Source organism: Passer montanus, unplaced genomic scaffold, assembly GCF_014805655.1.
Source record: "Passer montanus isolate IOZ18808 unplaced genomic scaffold, ASM1480565v1 scaffold16, whole genome shotgun sequence".
In the NCBI taxonomy this organism is placed as follows: Eukaryota; Metazoa; Chordata; class Aves; order Passeriformes; family Passeridae; genus Passer; species Passer montanus.
The window spans coordinates 13,676,478-13,700,524 of NW_024363160.1; the positions used below are offsets into that span (position 1 = coordinate 13,676,478).

Below are 24,047 nucleotides of genomic sequence, written 5' to 3' on the forward strand. Positions count from 1 at the left end.
GTATACTGAATCTAGTGGGAGCTCTTGCATCATTGAGTTGTAGTTGTAGCTAGTTCCTGTGCACAAGTTCTGAAGTGGAAAAACAGGAGCTTCATATACAGCTGTCACAAAATTTCAGGATGTGCTTAATTGCCCAGGTATAGGGAATACCTTGTTATCTCTCTGCATTTAAATGGTAGAATCCAGGCTTCACTCTGAAAGTAGTTCAGAGATTCTTACAGAGCTCACTCAATCAGCTAAAAGGCACTGCTAACTGCAGGACAGTAGGAGGTGATTTGTGAAACAACCACAAAGTACAAAAAGAAACAACAAACAAAACCATGCTTGCATACCGATGTGGATGGCAGGTATGTTTGTCAGGAAGCACCATTAGGAGCAGCTTCCACTTTCTGTCAGCAGTCAATTAAAATAGGAATATAACAATCAAGTTCAATAAAGAAATGGTGGTATTTATGTATTTGCAGCCTCTGTGCTTGATGGTGGTACCACAACTTTTATATAATAAAATTCTAGACTGGCGCTTTTTTTTTTGTTTGTCAAAGCAAAATTTAGGTTAAATGATCTCAAACTTTATTTAGAGAAGTTTAGGAATTGCATTAGAATAGCTGGTTATTAGCTGAATCCTCTTTTTGCTACCTTTTGAGTAGAGTGCATTTGTTTGTAAAATTTTCATGTGCTTTGTTCAAACCTAGGCTTCTTCTGTGATATGAGGTAGAAGGGAATTGAGTTCAAGGTATTTGTTCCCAAAAAATTAAGTATTTTAAATTATGGATTTGAAAGAACTGTATTAAAAACATCTATTGTGGAATGCAAGAACTTAAATTGTACCATGTAAATATAGAGATAAGTTAATACTGCAAATTTTAACAAATTTAATGCTCCAGTACCTATAAACATCTAATATGTTAAGACATATTAATAGTTGTTACTGTGTTTTAGTTAAATCTTGGCCAAGCATCAGATACTGGGTTGTGAGGAAGAAGAGTCTTGGTGCTGCTGCAAGTTGTGACTGTAGCACTGAACTTGCGTTCATGCTTGGTTCAGTTTTAAGGCACAATATTTGTTTAATTGCTGAAATAATTTTAAAATATTACTTGAAGTTCTGCAAGTGATAACTGGATAGCCTTAATTTTGTCAGCATGTTTTTAGACAGACTTTAGGCTGTCTTTAGACTTTAGACTTTCAACTTGTAGGCCAACAGCCATATTTCACTGTTACGTAAATCAGTCCATTCTTTGCCATGGTCAGTTCCCTACCACAGTTCTTGCCTTTGACCTGGTTCCTGTCCACAAGGACTTGTTTCTGACCTAGTTTATGTTGTGATTTACAAATCATTCTGTAGAAATCTTTAAGCTTTGTTGCAAACCCTCTGTTACTCTTTGGGATACTTTCCACTTGTTCAGTAGTTTAGGAATAGTCTTTATAGGTTCTGTTTTTACAGGACCTATAACAATAAAAGTTCAGAATTTGGGCTGCTCAGTTAAGTATTGACTGGTAGTAACCTGTCAGTGATAACCAGTTAAGCTACATTAAGGTGAGACACTTATTACTTTAATGCAGCTAATTCAAAATATAAGTGAATCTAAGCATCCATAATACAATATTTAAGATATTTACAGCCAAACTCCCATGTTTTTCAGTCTGAATATGAATTCATATTACTGAAAGTTCAAGTACTTTTACAGTAAGTTACACTGCATTAATGAAGTATTATTATACTCTATGTCAGATACTGTGTTTCTCATACATGTAGTTTTTTCAGGTGTATCTGGAAAAACCTCAAATATTATTCTTGTTATGGTTCAGTGAAGATGTGGCTGGGTTTTAGTGCTACAGCATGCATTTATTTGCTCAGCTCAACAAAATTGCCAAACCAGGTTTTTGTTTTCTCTCTGTAAGCCCTGTAAAGCTATCCATCCTGAGGATGTGGACAACATGTACGTGGAGCTCCTTCAGCGTTGTAAGCAAATGTTCCTCACAGAAGCAGAAACAATAGATGACCATCTGTATCAGCTACCAAGCTTCCTCCAGTCCATTGCAAGTGTGATATTCCATTTAGATACAGTAAGTGGAGTATTTAAAGTACCACCTAATTATTTCATGCAGTTGCAGATGTGTGAGGGGGTAATAGCTGTGAGCCTATGGTAAAAGATGTTTATTTAAATGAAATGTAATGACATCTAGCCCCTAGGGGATGGGAAGAATATCAGGAGAATGCTGTAATGGATTTTATTTGAATAAAGAAAATGCACTGAATATGCTAAATAAAATGCTACAATGCATTGAAATGAAAACCATGATAGGCAAATATGAATATGTTTTATTTATTTTATGTTCTTTATTTGGACGTAGCCATAACCTTTTTGTGTTTGTTCCACTCTGCTGCTGCCTTGCCTTTTGGTGCTGATACTTAGCATGTTCTCTGAGACTGGTGCTTTGATGCTGCTATGATGTTATGCTGTCTGTTTAAATGAGGGCTTTCTGTTTCTTGCCTGGAGCTGTGAAGTAAGATTGGTGCATGCATTTTTTATTCAGATGGTTATGGATAAACAGATTATAATGCTATTACTGTTGTTTATTTAAATTGGTACTTTTCTGGTAAGCTTAAAACTAGATTCACTGAAGCACTAATCTGGTCCAGGAAGCTTTCTTACTCTGATTGTTTCATTTTATCTGGGGAGGATTTTGTTGTTGTTGTTGTTACTTTTTGTTTTTCTTTGTTTGGGGTTTTTGTGTGTCTAAGATGAATTCACTTGCTAACTCTCTTCTTGTTCTCAGAGCAGATCATGATGTGCAAGCTCTTGTAACAAAGTAACATGCTGAAATAATTTCACATAATATGCATAATGGATGTTTTGTTTTTCTTTATTCTAGGTTCCTGAGGTGTACACTCCAGTTCTTGAACATCTCGTTGTGCTGCAGATCAACAGCTTTCCACAGTACAGTGAAAAAATGCAGCTGGTCTGTTGCAAATCTATAATAAAAGTGTTTTTGTCTCTCTCAGGAAAAGGTCCAGTTCTCTGGAGCTTTATTAGCACTGTGGGTGAGTCTGTGCTACTAACTTCTTTGGAGTTTTTTTGGAGCATGGGGTTTTTTTCTTTTGATTTTTTTTTTTTGTCCTAAATTGCATAACTGATTCTAGGAGAGAAATGTGAAATAGCCATTCAGGATCAAAAATGAAGCTTGTCCTGTTCTCAAATAATGGAGGTTGAGTGTTTTCATGGTGATATTTTTCAATATCCACTGTTAAATAACTTCAGGAATGCATTTAACAATCATATTGAATAACAAAGTGTGTATGATTTAGGGCAGGAGAAATACATGTTTGTGATAAAACTTGCATTCCTGCTCTGAAGAATTATGAGAAGAAAGGGATTTCATAGGAAATCATAGGACATTTGTTCAGTGTCCTTTCAGTTACACCTAAAAATTGCACAGAAAATAAGATAAGTGTTATCTCTATTAGAAATGCAATTTTTTTTGTGTTCTGGAAGTTTTAAATAGTAAAATTCCAAATATGAAGTTAGATATAGTTCTGTGAATGCAATACTGAATGTGTCAGTATTGGTAACTCACAATTCTAGTACTCTCAAGCTAACATTTCTTTCCAATGATTTTCAAAAATTATTTCTTATTTCTTTCAACTATTTATCGTGGCTTTTCTCTATTGCTGGGGCATTTTCATTATTCCCATGTTCTAGAGTTGGGAAGTGGTACACCCAAGTACTATGTTGATCTTAAGTCCATTAACATAATTGGGGGTTGTTATCTTTTCAATAAGGGCATTATGGGTGATGGCTTTGGTTGTCATTCATAATCAGGAAAAAGTCAAAGCAGTATTGAAAAAAAGTAGTAAGAAGCAAGTTCAGGATTGGTTGCCTGTGGAACATCCTAGAGTCAATAGGCTCTGATTTGAGCTATTTCGTCCTTAAAGGAAAAAATCTGTGTTCTTTTGTTCTCGCTTTCCATGACAGAATACAGAAAACTGATTTGTTTCATTGTTAATATAATGAGTGATATGAATGCCATGCTTTTTAAATCTATTCAGGCAATTTTGGTTTTTGTTTGTTTCAGTGCATCAGGGATTAATCAGAATTTTCTCCAAGCCAATCACATTTTCAAAGGTAAAATGACTGTTTAAACATATTTATTTCATTTAAATTCCTAGGGCATACATTGCATTCCAGTTCTTGACAACCTAACCAGTAAACAATGGAATGCCCAAAGAAGCAAAAATAGTACTATCCATTTTCTTATTAGTCCATTAGTGTTATTAGTTGTTGGCTCATTTGTTGTTAAGTCTTTCATCCCCACCTCTGCTCAGCACAGTGTAGATGTGCCTCTTGTGCTGGATAAAGAAAATTCCAGGAAATAGGCTTCTGTTTGTTCAGGTTGTCTGTAATAAAATAGGTTGTAATTAAAATTAGACAGCTTTCTTCCAGGTTAAATTTTGGCCATTTTAAATGTTACTGAATGCTTGTGTTAAGCAAGGGTGTTAAAGCTTTTTAATCTTGTGCAGCCAAGTAACTATAGAATTTCTCAAATAATTGAGCACTAGGAGAACAACCTTAGTTTTTTTCGGGTATTTTTGGAACGAGGTGGTAGTTTTGTGCTCTTTTCAGATTGATGAAGAACACTAAACGTTCCATGTTTCTACCTGCAGCAGTAATGTTACATTGTGTTGCATGGGTCAGGTAGTACCATTGGCAATTGTACTGGGATTTGACTGAGATGGAGTTAATTTTTCCCATAGCAGCCCTCATGGAGCTGTGCTTGTATTTGTAACTGGAAATGTGTTGATAACACACTAGTATTTTGGCTACTGTCACAGCATCAAGGTGGCTCTCCAGCATTTTCCCCTCACCTGGGCTGCTGCTGAGCAGCACTGGCACAGCATCAAGGTGGCTCTCCAGCATTTTCCCCTCACCAAAAGACTAGGGGGACAAGGTCTTGGGAGGGCACAGAGCCAGGACAGCTGACCCAAACTGACCAAAGGGATATTCCATGCCATATGGTATCTGGTCTGCAAGAAAAGCTGGCAGAAAGGAGGAGGTGGGTGGCCCTGTTTAGGGTGTTTGTCTTCTGGAGCTGCTGCTCCATGTACCAAAACCCTACTTCCAAGGAAGTGGCTGGACATTGCCTCCTGATGGGAAGTAGAGAATAAGTCTTTTGTCATCCTTTGCTACTAAACTGCTTTTGTCTTGACCCATGAGTTTTTTTCCATCTTATTTTCCCCTTCCCAGTCCTGGTGAGGAGGAGAGTGGTAGAATGCCCTGATGGGTATGCACCCTGGGTCAAACCACCAGAGCAGTGTGTCTGACAAACATTGTGTCCTTTCAGGATTTTTCTGTAAAAGAAACTTCTGGATCAGAAGAAGCCTTTGAAGCTGGAGAAGTTGGGACACAAAGATCAAAAGTACCAACTTATAAGGACTATCTGTACCTCTTTAGAAGTCTACTGAGCTGTGACACAATGAAGGTAAAGCATAGTTAACATGGAAATACAAAATGAAATGGAAAATAAAACGTGATCCTGAGTCTTGCTGTCTTATAGCTGCTTTTCTAACTTCAGACTTCTTTCAAATGTCATGCTGTAGAAGGATTGTTTTCTGGTCTTAGTTGGATTTTATGGCTGATAAATTAATTAAACAGGGATTAATTTATGCTTCCATAGCTGAGAAACATCTAAAACTGGATTCTCTGAATCATTTAAATGTTAGTTTGTAAGTTAAAGAAATAATTTTCATTTGTGTTGAAATATGAACATTTTTGTCCTACAAAGGAATGCGTTTTTGAAGATGCAAACTTCCTTACTGAAAATGCACAACTGCAATCCCTAAGTCGTGTCCTGTATGATGAACTTATAAAATCTGTTTTGAAGATTATTGAGAAATTGGACCTGACTGTTCAGAAACTGGATATTAGTGAACAGGTGAGACCTGAGGACCTATTCATTAACTCCTGCTGTTGTAGGGGAACCAAAATCATATCCCTTGTTTTGTTTTCATTATGACTAGGTAGCACCCTTTAGTGTCTTGAAGTAACATTTATCCTAGATAAAATGTTCTTCTTAATATCTCTGAATGTTGCATGGCAGTGTTAGGAGATGGAAACATCAGAATCAATAGAAGTTCAGTCTGTTACTTTAGACTTCCTACTCTGGAATCTACTGCTTTTGATTTTTTTGACTGGCTTTCTACTTAGAAGCAGGCATCTCTTTTTTTGCCTTTAAACCTGACTGTTCAGAAACTGGATATTAGTGAACAGGTGAGACCTGAGGACCTATTCATTAACTCCTGCTGTTGTAGGGGAACCAAAATCATATCCCTTGTTTTGTTTTCATTATGACTAGGTAGCACCCTTTAGTGTCTTGAAGTAACATTTATCCTAGATAAAATGTTCTTCTTAATATCTCTGAATGTTGCATGGCAGTGTTAGGAGATGGAAACATCAGAATCAATAGAAGTTACTTTAAACTTCCTACTCTGGAATCTACTGTTTTTCATTTTTTGACTGGCTTTCTACTTAGAAGTAGGCATCTCTTATTTTTCCTTTACATTACTGATGTGTTAACTGTTAGTCCTTCATCTCACAGAGTACCTAATAACAGCTAGAAATAGACAGACTGTTAGTATGGAAAAAAAAATGTGTAAAGGCTTTCTGTGCTGTCACAGATCCAGTGTTCTTTCTTCAACATTTATTTTCAGGATGGAAATGCAGGTGACAGTGCTTTGGTTGGGCCTTCTTCTGACCCTGCTTCAAACCTTCAGCCAACAAAACCAATCGATTTTATTGCCTTTATAAATCTAGTGGAATTCTGCAGGTATTTATATGTTTTTATACATTATATGGTTTTCTTATACATTTATATGTTTTTATATTTTATATGTTTTATATGTAATTTGAAAGTTACAAAGTGGTTGGAAGGAGTTTGAGGTGAAATGTGTTTAAGATGCTTGTTTCTGGTCAGTTTGATAGGTCATATTTCAAAATGCACAAGAGGATTAGGAGGGAAACAGGAAGGGTTTTTCAGACACCTGGGCCATGGGTGAACATGTCAGCTCATCAGCTCAGGTTTTTTAAAAGAATACAAGAGACTTTCATTAGCATTCACTTTCATTATTTGGGTGTAGTTGTCATTCATTATATGTTACAACTTCTAGTATTATCCTGACCATGTATCCTAAATACTTCAGAGACCAGAGATACAGTCAGTCTTCATAGACCATTAAGGGGCATTAAGTGAAAGGTACAGCATTAGTTGCCTGTGGATGTCCAGTAATGGAATGTGATATATGAGGATGTGTGTTTGTATAAATTCAATAATGAGATAGTATAAGTAATAAATGGCTTTGCCCTCTAAAGCAAAATTAAAATCTTCCCGCACTTGACTCAGAACGCAGCATGCATTTATTCTCTGTCTGTCTGCTGTTCTCTTACAGCAATATTTCTTTCTTGTACTGAGATGAAAGTTTTTTAAAAATAAAGTTTTGTATTTAATTACTTTTTTTCTTCTTTTTCCTTCTCTGTTTTCTGTGAATTGGTTTTAGAGAGATACTTCCAGAGAAACATGTGGAATACTTTCACCCTTGGGTATATTCCTTTGGTTATGAGCTTATTGTACATTCAACAAGACTACCTCTTATTAGTGGATTCTACAAGCTGCTCTCAGTTACTATGAAAATTGCCAAGAGGATAAAATACTTTGAGGTGAGATCTTTCACCTAGTGGAGGGGTAACGTGTTGTATTAATGACTGTGCCATTCTTTATGTATAGTATTTTATTCCCTATGGAAAACAATTCATTGAAACTGTTACTGGGTTGTTTCAAATGTTTATAGCTTCATGTGCCTCCATAATTTGAAGCACATTAATAGTCAAAATTTAGACTAGAAGCCCAGTTTCTGAAGAGACACCATCCATGTGTAATCACAGAATCTCTGAATTGTTAGGGTTGGGAGGGACCTCTGGAATTCATCCAGTCCAACCCCTCCACCAAGGCAATGTCACCTAGAGCAGGTGACACAGCAACTCATCAAGGTGTGTTTGGAATGTCTTCAGAGAGGGAGAGTCCATGACGTCCCTGGGCAGCTTGTCCCAGGACTCTTTCCAAAATCCTGAGCTGGGTGAACAGAGAGATGGGAGGTACCTTTGCAGTGCAGGTGATATAAAAGGTGTTTTGGATAGAAACAATCTAACCAGAACAGCAGAGTCATATATGGGTTAATGGCTCAACTTCTGGAATGTATTCCTGCTCCACTCACTGATTGCCACAGGGAGTATAATAGCCCAGTGGTAGATGGACTAGCTGTGGTTTGGAAGCTGTTGGACTAAAACACGTGGGTGTGTATCCAACACAGAGCCCAGAGCTGTCCCTGCCACTGCAGCTGATGGCACCAACTGAAGCACATTTGGAAACTCTTTGGTGTAGATGCTTGTTCTGTGGACACTGGTGTAAATTGTTCTCTTGTTACACCATCATTCTTGCCACCTGGACATCCACTGTTAGGGAAGTTTGGGTTTTTATGGTTTGTTGCATGAGCAGAGAAAATTAAACCATTGAAAAGCTGCTTTGCAGACATATATCTCTTGTTTATTTGCTTGATATTTAATATATTCCAAAAAGTTGACCCTCAGTGAACTATATTAATGTTAATTTCTAACCTCTGAAAGATCAAAGATATATTTCAAGTTTTCACTGGCACCAGTTTTGTATTGGACAGTATGATGTATGTATTCTGAGTTGAACTTGTGGTTCATATATGTACTATGTGCTTTTTAGTAGTATTGACTTGTGGTTTCTGTTTGGTAGGATGTCAGCCCCAGGAGCCTCAGAAGGTGTCCTGAAGACCCAGAAAAGAGCTCTTGTTTTGCACTGTTTGTAAAGTTTGGAAAAGAGGTAAGAAATGTTGCTCCCTATCTTTTTTAGGCTGAATAAAAACATTTGTGATTCAATCAAAATGTTATCTTCTGAGGAATCTTACATACACAGTAGACATATTCCTGCTTTTTTAGCTGTGCAAGATAGTGATGTTTTAAGATCCTTTTTGATCAGTTTTCAGTGTCAGAAGAGGTGTATTGCTCACCAGTTCATATACAATTGAGAAATAACAGTATAAATACTTCTGGTAACTGTCTGCAGGTGAATGATATTCCAATATTAGTTTGGGCTTGTTTGTTTTACATGGGTATTGGTACAATTAAGTCATGATTTCAAAATGTTTATGTTTGATCTATTTATCTCCATTTTAGGTTGCAGCAAAAATGAAGCAGTATAAAGATGAATTGTTGGCATCTTGTCTGATCTTTTTGCTCTCTTTACCACATGACATCATCATGCTTGATATCAAAGCATATATTCCTGCACTGCAGGTGAGTCAAAGTGATGTACAACTAACAGTTATTTTCCCTTAAGATATGTACAAACATTCTGTAGCAAAGTCAGTATTAAGGTAACTATTAAGCTCTCTACAGTCTTCAGTAACATAGAACACAAATTCCTTGATTCTTTGGATAAAAAGTAAATTGTTGGAATTTGCTTTTGCACAAAGCAGACTTTCTTATTGCCTGTGTTGCAATATAAACATATCTCCTGTGCTGATCTTGAGTGAGATGCTAAACAGAGAAAAGTTACTGCAAAGGGAGATGTACACTAAATGCTTTTAAATTTGTCTCTTTTACCATTAAGTAACACTAGTGAATAAATGTGAAAGGCTGATAGTTTTGTATTCCACACTTAGAATGCATTTAAGCTGGGCCTTAGCTGTACCCCAATGGCTGATCTGGGCCTGGATGCTTTGGAAGACTGGTCAGCTCACATCCCCAGACATATGATGCAACCCTATTACAAGGATGTCCTGCCTCTTCTTGATGGTTATTTGAAAAGCTCTACATCTACAGGTACATACATGCAAAAAATTGCTGGTCTTAAGGAAGAGAAAAATAACTTTTTATAAAGATGTGGACGTGCCATACCTTTTATTTTATATTGTGCACTTTCTGTGTTTGGAACAACATAGCTTAACCCCAAAATGCACTTTTTTCTTAAACTAGGATTTACTTGTTTTGCTGAACAATCAATAATCATTGCCATTTTATTTATTATTTCTGTGTGATATGTCCTTTTTTTGCTTAAATTAGCTTAGTTTTGCTAATAGGCTTATTTTCCTTAGTAAGATTTTAAGTGAAAAACTAATTGGCACATTTTAAAAATAAAAATGTGCATAACAAGAGTGTGTTTTTGTTTCTTTTTAATGAAACTATGAGTAGGTGCATGAGATGCTGGTACAATAAACTGGTGTTGATCTGCTGGTTTTTTTGTTCTTCAGTTGAATCCCAGAATAACTGGGAAGTAAGGAAACTTTCTCAAGCAGCCCAGAAAGGACGTAAAAAAGTTGTGATACAGCGTATAAGAAAAGCAAAGACATTTTCAGTGGTAAGAGCCCTCTTTATTTTAAGAGTTAAATGTTAATCCTTTCTTCTCACTGCTTCTTTTCCTTTCTTGCATGCATACTTTTTTTTTTTTTAATGAGGGCTATTTCTGCCTTAGGTGAGTTTAATGAATTCCATTCTGCAGTCTGGCTCAACAAGCTGTTACATCAGCACAGCTGGAAAGATGTCATATTCTAGGGTGAGGATGGAAATTAAGCAAGGAAGGGAGACTGAAGAAATCCTTTTAAGTCAGTATCACTGCTAGACTGATACATTATGGCAACAAAAATTTGACTCCCAACACCCAAAATGAGGTCCCAGCTTAGCAGCTTTGCAGTAGGCAATACAGTTTTGTAAATGTTAGCATTTGGGGGGTTTTTAATTGTCTTGTGGATAGGTTTACAGTCTTCAGAGGCCAAAATATGTATTACTTTGTCCAGTGGCCTCTCAAATGTAAGTGTAGTTTTATTTGTATATTCCACTGCACAAACTAACTTGGAATAAAAGTGTTTTTAGATGTGACATTGCTCCTATGTACAGAACTCTTTCCAACCTGGTTGTCTTTAAACATGATGCTCCTGGAGTGAGTCCAGTAGAGAGCTACAAAGATGATTAGAGGACTGAGGCATCTCTTATGTGTAAAGGCTAAGGGATCACAGCTTGTTTAACCTGGAGAAGTGAAGACTGAGAGGAGACCTCATCAATATCTGTAGGGAGGGTGTCAGGAGGATGGAGCCAGGCTCTTCTCAATGCCGAGCAGTAAGACGTAAGACAAGAGAGGGAGGGTGTCAGGAGGATGGAGCCAGGCTCTTCTCAATGCCGAGCAGTAAGACAAGAGGCAATGGGCAGAAGCTGATGCTCAGGCAGTTTCATCTACTATGAGGAAGAACTTCTTTAGTGTGCACTGACCAAGCACTGGGACAGATTTCTCACTTTATGGAGTGTCCCTCACTGGAGTTATTCCAGAACTGTCTGGATGCAATCCTCTGCCTCTGCTCTAAGATGACCCTGCTTGAGAAGGGAGTTTAGACCAGATGAGCCACAGCAGCCCCTTCCAACCTTGGTTATTCTGTGATTCTGTGAAACAAAATAAGTAAATTTTGTATCCTGTACAAGCTGCTTCTGAAATTCCATTGCCTGAGAGAGGCACTGATGAGTCTGGGGAAAGGAGGCTCAGGGGAGACCTTATTGCTCTTTACAGCTATCTGAAAGGAGCTTGCAGCCAGGTGGGGGTTGGTCTCCCAGGTAACGAGTGACAGGACAAGAACAAGTGTCCTCAGGATGTGCCAGAGGAGGTTTAGATTAGATATTTGGAGAAATATATTCATGAAAGAGGTTGTCAAGCACTGGAACAAGATACACAGGTAAATGGTAGAATCACCATCCCAGAAGTGTTCAAAAGCATATGGATGTGGCACATGAGGACATGGTTTAGTGATGACTGTGGCAGTGCTGGGTTAATGGTTTGACTTGATGACTTTAGAGGTCTTTCCTAATCTAAATGATCCTGTGATTCTATGTAGATACAGGATCTAAACTTTAAGTTCTGGAATTAAAGCAAATGAAAAGAGCAATTTTTGCTTCAGATTTGTTTTTGCACTGTTATGTCATTCTGTAGGTATGTGTTATCTGTGGTAATAAAATTTTACTTGAGAAATGGTAATTGAAAGCTCACAAAATGCAGTGAAAATGCTTTCCAGTCTTGCTCTCTTTTGTTTACTAAACCAAAGCTCATCTCTTGTTTGATGCAATTCTTCTCCTCATGGTTTCATTTTACCTTCTTCATCTGTGTTTAATAAGGGCCATAAAACCTTCATTTACTTTGTAAACCAAATTGTTTCTATACTGCTATTGTTGTTCTTTCACTAATATTAATCTGTTGAATTATTTAGGATAATAGTCCCTCCTTGGAAGCAGTAAGGACTAGAGTAGCACGCCTTCTTGGATCTTTGGGAGGGCAGATTAACCACAACTTAATTACAGGTGAGTATCCTGTCAGAAATATTTATATGCCTCTGCTGTCTCTCTTGAAAGTAGATTTCATTAAGGCCTCAACATCACTTTCATATACCTGGTTTTTGTTGCTTTTATTTAAACAAAATTACTTTTATTCAGTTCTGGAGTTTAGTAGAGCAAAAGTATTCACCAGCTTAATATGGAGTTGGAAAAGTATTTAGGAAACTACAGTTGAAAGCAAAAAACTATGCATCTGAGTATATGGTTTTATTTATTCCACCCTTCATCCTCTGGCTGCAAAGCCATTTTAAAGCTTTGCCCCAGTTTGTACTCCCTCTGTACTTATTTCTACCTCTGCTACAGTTCTCAGTATTTAAGAACTGCAGTCATGAATTGTGTAAATCTCAGCAAGCTTACTTTTTCTTGTGAGTTTAAGGTACATCATGCTATATCATTAGTATGTGTGGGTACTAGAGTTCCATTTGGGTGCTCCTCAAAAAAAAAGACAACATTTTCTCCCTTTTTCTATGTGTGGGTACTAGAGTTCCATTTGGGTGCTCCTCAAAAAAAAAAGACAACATTCTTTCCTTTTCTCTGTCCAGTCCATGAACAAGCTTCATAAGTTAAATATTAAATATCGTGCACTCTAATAAAAGTGGAAAACAATAGTGTAAGTACCTGACCATGAGATTCAATGGATGAATTCAGCACAAAATTTAGTTAATTTAAAAATTAATGTAGTATTTTTTTTTCCTTTCTTTGCATGCTTATGTTTGTTTTTCTGCCTTTACTATCAGTTTTCTTTGTGCCAAGTACTTCTCTGTTGCTTACTCAAATGTACTGGGGGAAAGTAGCCTTATTCCTTATTCTCTGGAAATTAAATACAAAGTGTGGTCAGATTTTGTTAATCAGATTTTCAAATGTGGGAATATAGGGAGAGAAGGGAGTAAGTATGCCAGTTTTTCTTGGAGGAGATAGCTATAAATGGCTGTAAATGTAGTAATTTTCTGTGCAATTGCAGGAGTCAGTGTGTTGGATCTTCTTGTCTGATTGACCTTCAAGAATTTTCTGTAACATTAGAAGACAAATGCATTATATTGGATGTCTTAGAGAAGTATTTTAAATCACGTGTGATTCAATGTCTTCTGGATTTATTTGTCTCCAAACTTAACCTGTATTTAAACTGGAGACCGTTGCAACTATCACCTGAAATGTTGGCTACATTTTTTTCAGTAATTTATAAAGCATTAACATTGCATGACAATCCAACTGAACGTGGAAGGTTACAGATTTTTTTGACTGAATTATGTCTGTTGTATTAACTTGTTTTCATCTTTCAAATGCATCAGCTACCTCTGCAGAAGAGATGATGAAAAAATGTGTATCCTGGGACACGGAGAAGCGCCTGAGCTTTGCTGTACCATTTGCAGATATGAAGCCTGTCATATACTTGGACGTATTTTTGCCTCATGTGACTGAACTGGCTCTTTCTGCAAGTGACAGGCAAACAAAAGTATTGATTTTTTTTTTTCTACATCTTGTTTTATGCTAGCTGATAAAATTGCATAAAATAATGTCTTCCTTGTTACTAAAGACTTGTTTTAATTAATTCATAGGTGTGCTTCTTTGGTGCCCTTTCATGATTACAGTATTCTAACTGTTTCAAAGCTAAAGAGCAGAAGTTGTGTAAGCTCTGTCAGGCAGCATTTTGCTTGATTTAACATAAAAATGAATATTTTAAACTAGTGGATCAGCTTCTTTGGTGCCCTTTCATGATTACAGTATTCTAACTGTTTCAAAGCTAAAGAGCAGAAGTTGTGTAAGCTCTGTCAGACAGCATTGTGCTTGATTTAACATAAAATGAATATTTTAAACTAGTGGATTGTTTTAAACTAGTGTTGTTTGGCCTCCTTCTCATGCCCAGCCTGTGAACTTGTGGGCTCAGTCCAGCAGAACACTTAAGCAAATATTTTGAAGCTGTGCTGGATTGGGATGTTGATACCCAAAGACCCAGACTGGAAGTATCCTTGAAGACACTATGGGTGACTTTTCTGATTATGAACTTTTTCCAGCTGATGTGTTACTGCCCATAAAAGAGCCTAAAACATTAGGAAAAACTCCAGTTAGTATGTGTGTAAATTACTTCCATGGACATGATCTGTTCCTGGAAATGGTGATTTAGCATAGGTGTGATTTCTCAAGTACCCCCTTTCATGTGACTCATTCTCCATAATTTTGTCTTCTCTGTGAAAGTAATGGATGCATAACCAAAGGGATTTTTAAATTCCAGGTTGCAGCATGTGAGCTGCTACATGGCATAGTCACATATATGTTGGGGAAAGCCTCTCAGATGCCAGAAGGACGTCAGGGTCCCCCACCTATGTACCATTTACATAAGCGAGTATTTCCAGTACTGCTTCGTCTTGCTTGTGACATAGACCAGGTAAGCAGATTTATTTATACGAATTTTAGCTTGTTCAAATTCCCACCTTTACATGTGGGAATTAATTAATACTTCTATTTAGATGTTTCCCTAAAATGTTGGGTTTTTTTTTTCCCCAAATGAAGAGTATTTTGTAGGCTGAAATTCTATTCTAGGGATGGATTGTCCAGATTTTGGGAGTGGGGTTGAAACCTTTTCAAACATCATTCTCATTTCAAATACTTCTATAATGTAGTGTAGTTCAGAGTAGCTCAGAGAAGTGTACAACAGAGATTTAGGTTTCATGGTTCACTCAGGAAGTTAGTGGCAGTAACCCTCTTTATCCCCATATTTAATTTCTGTTGTCTTTCAGTAAGAAGTTAATTGGACGTAAAGTTGATTGTTTTGATATTGAGTGTGTGCAAAGCTAGACTCACAGGAAGAACGTTTAGGAGAGAATTTGTAGCTACCTCTTTGATACTTACAGATTATATATTTCATTCAAACATTTGGATTTGATATTTCTCCTCCTTTGCACAAAACCGAACAGACACGTAGGTTCATCTCCACAGAAATTACAGGTTTTTGTGCCTTTTGACACTGCTGCTTGGACCCTGGCATCTGTATCTACTTTGAGATCAAGGGAATTTTATGTTCTGTTAAAATAGACAGGAAGCTGTGTTACTAGTTTAGGTGAAACCTTTTGCTGGCATGTGGCTGAACATAAACCTTAGGTAAATGATGTCTGGATTGGTCCAAGCCACAGGCACTGCAGTTGAAGCATGTGTGTATGCACAAGTAAGTGTGTTTAGTGTTTCTTCCCTTCATGCTATAGTATGACAGTAATCAATCAGATTGATTTACAGGTAGAATTGTTGAAATCTGGGAAATTACATTAATGGTAAATATAGATTTTTAGATCTAAATATGGATTAAGAAACAAATATCCCTGTTTCCCTGATTGTGTATTGGCACATCAGTCTGGCATGCAATGTTCTTTGTCTCAAAGGATATTACTGAAAGTGAACTTGGAGGTCATGGAGGCTAGCTGAATAGAAAACATCTAACCCATTTTGATTGTCTGGGGTTTTTTGATCCTTGATATGGGAATGTAAAGTGAAATTGGATATTCATTTTGTAGGCCCTTTTTCAAAGTACTGTGTTTTATTCTGACACAGTAATAGCAAAGTAGCATAGATACTGTATTAATCCTAAATACATAGATATGTATTAATCTTAAAAACGTAGTTAACATTTGCTCTTTTCAGGTAGCAAGACAGTTGTATGAGCCTTTAGTCATGCAACTCATTCACTGGTTTACCAACAACAAAAAATTTGAGAGTCAAGATACAGTGGCATTCCTGGAAGCTATCCTGGTAGGTCATAAGTCTTTCCTCTCTTTTTTTTCTGTGCCATATGACTTTATTTTTAACTAGAATCATTTCACTGCTGAATCAGCCGGGAACACATGAACAGATAGAATGGTCCCTTAACTGTTTGAAAGAAAGAAAATTATTGGTTTATTTTTTTATTTTCTAGTAACCATTTAATATTTCTTTACTGAGATTTGGATGATGAATTCGTCTTTCTTTGGCATTCTCTAAATGCAGGTATATCATCTTCAGACAAATAAAACACTCTTTATCATCAGTATGAGCTAGGAACGATTGAAGCACATTGACCATTCATCCCCCTGAATGCCTTTGTTGTGTGCTTAGTTTTTCCCTAAGTATCTTTGCCTTCACCAGGTGCAAAAGTTTTGCATTTAAAACTAGCCTTTGAACTAAACAGAAGTGGTTAGAGGCAAGTAGGTCAAGAGGATTGGAGTACTTTTTTTTAATAAAAGTCAGTGTTGTCACACCACTTCTTATGTGGAGGAAGAACACCCATCAGAAGATGAAGTGACTTAGACTGATGGCTGAGACAGGAATAGAGATCCAGATCTTTGAGTTGTAAGTCAGCACTGTGGAGGCCTAAAGTTCCTCCCTTCCCTTGGACAGTAGCAATTTTGAACTTTGTTAATTTCTGGTAAACTGTGAGTACAGTTTTTTAATTTTCCAATAGTGCAATGTAGATAAGCTGCTATAATACTGCACAGAGACAATGGCAGGGGTTTTTCTCATTCTTGAGATGAAATAACCTTGTGTCATTTCAGAGTGGCATAGTGGATCCAGTTGACAGCACTTTGAGAGATTTCTGTGGTCAGTGCATACGAGAATTCTTGAAATGGTCTATCAAGCAGACAACACCGAGACAGCAGGAGGAAAGCCCAGCAAACACCAAGTCTCTCTTTAAACGGTTGTACAGTCTTGCTCTTCACCCCAATGCTTTCAAGAGGCTGGGTGCAGCACTTGCCTTTAACAGTATCTACAGAGAATTTAGGTGAGCAAGCAGAGCTTGAAACAGTAACTAACTTGGCCTAAAGCTTATCTCACACCTGTTTATGAGATAAAGAGTTGTAGCTCAAATAGTCATCCACAGACACTCATTCTATTAATGTATATGATAGCTGTAACATTCAGTTACACAGCTTATTTTTAATAGTAACTTTGTTTGGGCTTTCTGTCTGTGTGAAATGTATAAAAATAAATGTTAATCACAAGTTTTTTATGCCTTTTCGGGATGCTCAGCAAATTTCACTGCTATTTTTTAAAATGGTTTAGATTTACTTTTTTGTGCAAACATCTTTTGCAGTCTGTCTCTACAGTATTTTATTGGGTGGTTTTAATAAGGATATTACATTTAGTGGTCCTTCTACTCATGTTTCTCATTAAATTTTTTCCTGTTTTTTTAAAGGGAAGAAAATTCTCTGGTGGAGCAGTTCGTATTTGAAGCGCTGGTTGTTTTTCTGGAAAGCCTGGCTTTAGCCCATACAGATGAGAAGTCATTAGGTGAGCTATAGTTAATTAGCTGTGGAATGAAGAAAAAAGTTACCTTGTGGAATCTTGAGTTAACAAAGAAAACTGTAAGAAAAGTACATTTGCTTTCTTCTGCAGCAAAGGATGAATTATTTATCATTATCAGTAGAGAGGTCATTTGATATCTAGTTAGGACTCTTTGAATCAACTCCTTGTTTTTAAAATGGTTTAGATTTACTTTTTTGTGCAAACATCTTTTGCAGTCTGTCTCTACAGTATTTTATTGGGTGGTTTTAATAAGGATATTACATTTAGTGGTCCTTCTACTCATGTTTCTCATTAAATTTTTTCCTGTTTTTTTAAAGGGAAGAAAATTCTCTGGTGGAGCAGTTCGTATTTGAAGCGCTGGTTGTTTTTCTGGAAAGCCTGGCTTTAGCCCATACAGATGAGAAGTCATTAGGTGAGCTATAGTTAATTAGCTGTGGAATGAAGAAAAAAGTTACCTTGTGGAATCTTGAGTTAACAAAGAAAACTGTAGCTGTAAGAAAACTACATTTGCTTTCTTCTACAGCAAAGGAATTATTTTTCATTATCAGTAGAGAGGTCATTTGATATCTAGTTAGGACTCTTTGAATCAACTCCTTGCCATGTGTAAAGGTGGAATATTTTGAGCCTAGGAGAAAGAACCTTTTCACATTTATGATGATTTATACAGTTTTATAATAACACTAAAAATGCTGGTTGTGCTTCAGATATGAGTTGTGGTTTTGCAGTTACATGGTGTGAAAAAATTAGCTTGATGAGAATCAGTCTATTCTTGTATAACAAACAAATGCTCCAGAAATTGTCATTTTGTTATATTCTATGGAATATTTCCAATCTTCTGTGATACCTTTGCTTCATTCTTTACAACAATATGTAGTTGTGTGAAGAGCCTGTGACCTCTTTCACAGTACTACTGATTCTTTAGTTAATCTACTTTTCTCTCTCTTTTTTTTTTTTCCATGCTCTTTCATCGATTAATAGTAATGAGAACATAACGCCAAAATTTGGTGTAACAAACTTAATTTCTCTCAGAGGAAGAGTTCAGGATATGGTAGAAGTGTCCCCAGAAGAATTACTCACATGGGAAAATTTTACAGTTTCTCTAAGCATGGTCACAGAAAGTAGAATGCACAGTTCTATACCAAAGGCCTCAAGCTTGGCTCATGCCAAGCTGACCTGTCTGGTGTTTTGTGATTTTTGTTCTGCATCTTTGATAAATTTACTGTAGAAGCACAGAGTAGTGGAGCTGGTAGACATTATCATCTGTATGAGTCTCTTGCATCATGTCTACAGTGCTATCTCAATTCATTTAACCAAGTTACTGGCATTCTTTAGAGATGTCAATTCCCTCTCTCCAACAGGTACTGCCCAGCAGTGCTGTGATGCTATTAATCACCTGAAGCGCATAATCAAGCATAAAGCACCTTCTCTGAACAAGGAAGGGAAACGGCGGGTACCCAGGTCAGCTATTTGCATTTATTTCCCTATTGCATTTTAATAAACATGACCAGTAGTTTCATTAAATGCTTGGGATTCTGAATGAGGATTTTATCCTATGACAATTGATGACACAGGCATCCTGATATTGTCTATTGAACCACTGGTGGGGAAACACTGGACATAATATGAGAGGAGCATGATTCTTATTCCAGCACGGTGAACTTGATTTAGTTTAGCAAAAAGAGGCAGAAGAGAAGATTATGTTTCCCTCACAGCAGTGCATATAATGACATTAGCACTGGTGCTACAAAGCACTTGGAGGAAACTCCTCCAAAGCCTTTCTTGCTGTTGTTCAATGTCACCAGAAGCAGGACAAGCTGCAGCAGGATGATCAGCAGTTAAAGAAGGGAAGCCAAAAAGGTAAAAGAATCAAAAATGGATTCAGTATCAGGATGAATGAAGCTCTGAGTCACCTAGCTGACCCTGATTTGATCTGGAGGTTGGCTTAGAGACCTCCTTAGTTGCCTTTTTATCCAAATTATCTTGTGATCTTAAAGAAACTGGCAAGTGGAGTTTAGATTTGGGTCACTGGTATGGCATTTGATAAGTTATGAGATGAGATGATTATGGGGATGGAGAAAAACTGTGCAGGCTTATTTAAACTTTAATCTCCATTTTTCCTCTTTGAGTTTACAAAGAGAAGGGAGGATACCTGCTTCTACACTTAAAATTGTTTTCCACAAGGACTATGCCAAGTAGAGTGAGGAGAAGAGAAAGCAGTGGTAGACATGATGGTGGAAGAACTCTGTCAGGTAGTGCAGATGGGTGATGATTTGACAGATAAAAAGGGATTCATAGTGCTCGTGGAACATTTTTTTCAGTTGAGAGACTGTTGCTTCTTGGTAGATGCTAAGAGGACTGTTAACCCCTAATATTGTTGTGCAGGGGATTCCCAGCCACTAAATCCGTGTGTCTTCAGGACATTGTTATGTGGCTCTTAGTGCAGTGTGGACGACCTCAGACAGAGTGCCGGCATAAAGCCATGGAGCTCTTCTATGAATTTGTTCCTTTGCTACCAGGTATTTTAAGTCACAGTGCACTGTTATCTTTGCTTTCTATATTCTGTGTATGCCTTCCCTCTGTGTTTTCTGTTCAAGGTAGTAATTACAAGTATATATCTGTTCACCCAGTGTTGTTAAATAGAAACAGAGCTTATATTGTTGCTTATATTGCAAATTGGGTACTGCAAGAACCTCAGGGTTTGAGGGATGTTTTTGGGCATAGAGGAGGTTTTTATTGCAGACTTACTCCCAGGCCAAAACTGCAGTTGTGTATCCAGCAAAAAAAAGTGAAATTTGTTGATGGGGAACTATGAATGTCTTAAAAATTGACCTCTTCCTTATGGAAGGAAGAGAAATGTGGGAATTTTGGTAATGTGACAAAGACTAGACCAAATCACTACCTTCTGTGCTAGAAGATGCAGTTTAAATCACAAAGTTGTTAGTTCATTTGCCTCTAGTTCCTTACTAGTTTGAAATGTGTTTTTCCTAGAAAATTTATATTTCTGTTTCTATTTCTGTCAGGAAACAAGTCTCCATCTTCTTGGCTGGCTGATACTATAAAAAACAGAAATGTTTCTTTCCTCATTAACAAATTTGAGGGAGGTGGCACCGATGCCAAAAGTCCATCTGGGATCCTTTCTCAGCCAACTCTCCGTGGCATGCAGGAACCCTTCAGTTTGCAGGCTGTCATGCAGTGGATGGACATGTTCTTAGCAGCCCTGGATTGCTACAATACATTCTTCGAGCTGCAGATGATCAAACCTGATGAAGTACTGGGTGAGTGATTAACTGTTGCATTAGGTTCATTCGTGTGTTACACAAAGCCCACCCAAGGTGGGTTCTTAACTTGAAATTTAAGGTCTTTTCTCAAATGTAGAATAGACAGTTTTGCAAACGCTCCCAAAGTTGTCCGGTGACAGTTGTAATGGGATGCAGGTTTTTTATGAAGTACTATGTATCTTAAAATGTTTCCTTTTAGCCCTAGAAATACATCTTTGCATTTCTTAGTCATCCACTTATCAGCAACTCCTTTTGCTCTCTCATCTTCAAAAATTTTTCTGTACAGAGCTAATTTCCCACTGCACAGAAAAGCAATAGGTTATTATAATATTTTTATTGAAATCCTTCTAAAGCTTTTTACCTGCTGTTTATTAATATCTGGAGGAAGCTATCAGAAAACAATGAAAGAAGGCACCTTTTTGCTTCAAGTCCCATACATGTTACCTTTCCTCATTTCCTGATGCATCAACTACATCAGGTCTAAAAGCTGCATTTGAATTTTGGTCAGATAAAATAATAATACCCTGTGTAGCCACTGGGTCTCCCAAAAGGTTTTTCTTTCAGTCATTCTTGCAAGCTTAAACAGAATGCTTTTGTTCAGCAATAGTACAGATTCATAGTCTTGTACGAGTTTTAGGTGGTCTGTCTGTCAGTGTTACGTCTGTCTTGATTTAAAACAATATGTTGGAAGAAGCTAGCATAGGGCTAAGTTATTCAAAACTAGGGATTTAAAATTTGTATCCATTTTATTACATAAGCCTAAATCATCATCATTGTTAATAAGTGTTTGTAGTGGTTAGTTTCTGTAGTGATCACTAAGTACAGTGCTGTCCTGCTATTCTATTGCCCAGAGTGGTAATATTTAGAACAGGCAGAGAGCTTTCAGAAAACACTGGTGTGAGATGTACCTCTTTCTGTTTGTCATCTCAGATTGACTGTTTTCTTCCAAGCATGAAGCAATAATCATTTCCAATTAATGTAATTCTTTCTAGGTGTAAATGAAAGTTCCTTGTTCTTGAAGGCTGTGCAGTTCTTCCTGGACACTATTGCTTTGCATGATGTCCATGCAGCAGAGCAGTGCTTTGACAGCAGTTCCAAAGGCAGCATGTTCAGCCCTCAGGAAAGGGACAAGTACAACTACAGCAAGTGCACCATTATAGTCCGGATCTTGGAGTTTGTCACCGTCATCCTGGAAATGTGCCAGCAGGATTTCTGGAAGGTAGACTCTGAAATCTGTAGTGGAGAAAAGATACAAATTTTATATGTAGTTAAATATATGTGTTCTGTATATGGAGTACTTGTGGTGAATATTTCCTGTATGATTCCTGATAGCATTAAATGTGTGAAGGTGGTAGCTGCTTGAAAGGCAGAAAGAGTTGACACAATCTGCCTTTCTTGAATTCAGTATAGATATTCAGGTCTCTCTATTGGTCTCTCTATTTGATGCAATATAAGCCTTATTTAACTATATAAAGTATAATACTTATGAGTCTCTTAGGAAATTTACACTCCCAGGTTTAGTTCTGAGACTGTGATTGTCTCATCAGCAAATCTCCGATAGCGTGTACAGAGATGTACATCCAGATTTACAGCTCTATAGTCAAGACTGAAACAGGCCTATGGGGTTTAAAAGATCAAAATTGCAGTTTAGTGGGATAGCATGGTGGGATAGTATGTATCCTATGTCTGTGTTTATAGATAACTAATTTCTGTGCATTAGCATAAATGTTTGAAAGTCAGACATTTCAATAGAGAAAATCGGCAAGAATGGGTACTATTTCATGTTTGGTTTCATTTGAGATAGGATTAATGGTGAGTTATGAAAAATTAAATAGAGAAATCTGAATGAATTTTTCAAGTTTTTGTTTAATTTTTTTTCTTTCTAGCTGCTTGAGAAGGAGCTGCTAAATGCAAGCTTTATAGAGCTTGTGGTGATGACAGTGTGTGATCCATCACACATAGGCTTTAACACAGCTGATGTGCAAGTCATGAAAAACCTCCCAGATATCTCAGTAAGACTCATGAAAGCTCTGATGAAATCTCCCTACCAGGAATCTTTGAAATTGTGCATAAAAAAAAGAATCACACCGCAGAGGTAAGTAGGGGCTTTCTGGTAAGCATGAGTCCAGAACAAACCCTCACCATGGAAAGTAAATAATGTTGTCTGTGGGTGCATTAATATAACATTATTGCTTCTCTTTCCTCTCTAGCCTTGAGGACCTTTGTTCTGTTGATTTGTTTAATTCAGAGGCACATTTGGATCAAGTTAGGATTGGTGCTGTCCTTTCTGCCTGTAAGCAGCTCCAGAAATCTGGCCTGCTTCATTCTGTTCTTCACGGTCAGGTAATTATTAGTACAGAAAATAATAGTAAACATTTGTACATGGTAAAGAGCTTTCCTGTGTAAAACACCAGGATAAAAACAGAGAACAGATCAGATGACATTGTTTAAAATGAGATCAACAGCAATGAGCTAGTGTTGAATGGGATGAAAAACAAATGTTTTATGGTTATTCTACAAATCTGAGTAGCACAATACTGAGGCTTGGATAACCTTTATAATTATGTTAGTCTTTCTGTGGTTAGCTCCAGACTCTGAAAATCTGATTCTCTAACTTCCTTTAAGTGAGCTTTGCAAAACTGAAAACTCAAAAAATCAGTATTAACTATCATATAAAGGAGGCATTTTTAACAGCTTTTACACAGAGACTATTCAAAGTGATGAGGGAAATTAGAAAAGGAATATTTCCTGACTGACCAGAAGCAATATAGTGGGTCTGAGTTGCAGGAAAACAGGATAGAGACCTCTGAAGTGTAAGGATGTAGACTATATTACTCAAATTCCTTCCACTAAGTTTCTGGTTGTAGTAAATCTCTACTTTGGGAATTGAAGGAACAGGTTGTGCAGCAGCCACCAAGACTGAGAATTTGTGAATGAGGCTGTAACAGGGCTGAGCAAAGCTAACAAGTAACAAAATACGTAATTTTGGTGTTCTATCTATTCTCTGTATCAACAAAATCTAGACCTGTGGTTGCCATGCATTGATAATCAAGGA

At 37.1% G+C, this 24,047-nt stretch overlaps 1 protein-coding gene across 1 annotated transcript in view; it reads left to right on the top strand.

Moving 5' to 3' along the window:
- The window catches only part of PRKDC (protein kinase, DNA-activated, catalytic subunit), an 83,116-nt gene that overhangs the window by 7,517 nt on the left and 51,552 nt on the right, over positions 1–24,047 (top strand). Inside the window, exons 12-34 of the mRNA XM_039702961.1 lie at positions 1,900–2,064; positions 2,875–3,043; positions 4,075–4,124; positions 5,341–5,478; positions 5,782–5,931; positions 6,707–6,822; positions 7,550–7,709; positions 8,812–8,898; positions 9,252–9,371; positions 9,740–9,899; positions 10,328–10,434; positions 12,323–12,413; positions 13,736–13,899; positions 14,677–14,829; positions 16,077–16,184; positions 16,964–17,190; positions 17,605–17,699; positions 19,073–19,172; positions 20,097–20,230; positions 20,735–20,989; positions 21,985–22,211; positions 22,879–23,087; positions 23,203–23,335. Of these exons, the coding sequence (XP_039558895.1) occupies positions 1,900–2,064; positions 2,875–3,043; positions 4,075–4,124; positions 5,341–5,478; positions 5,782–5,931; positions 6,707–6,822; positions 7,550–7,709; positions 8,812–8,898; positions 9,252–9,371; positions 9,740–9,899; positions 10,328–10,434; positions 12,323–12,413; positions 13,736–13,899; positions 14,677–14,829; positions 16,077–16,184; positions 16,964–17,190; positions 17,605–17,699; positions 19,073–19,172; positions 20,097–20,230; positions 20,735–20,989; positions 21,985–22,211; positions 22,879–23,087; positions 23,203–23,335 (3,318 nt within the window). The remainder of the gene's footprint in view (positions 1–1,899; positions 2,065–2,874; positions 3,044–4,074; positions 4,125–5,340; positions 5,479–5,781; positions 5,932–6,706; positions 6,823–7,549; positions 7,710–8,811; positions 8,899–9,251; positions 9,372–9,739; positions 9,900–10,327; positions 10,435–12,322; positions 12,414–13,735; positions 13,900–14,676; positions 14,830–16,076; positions 16,185–16,963; positions 17,191–17,604; positions 17,700–19,072; positions 19,173–20,096; positions 20,231–20,734; positions 20,990–21,984; positions 22,212–22,878; positions 23,088–23,202; positions 23,336–24,047) is intronic.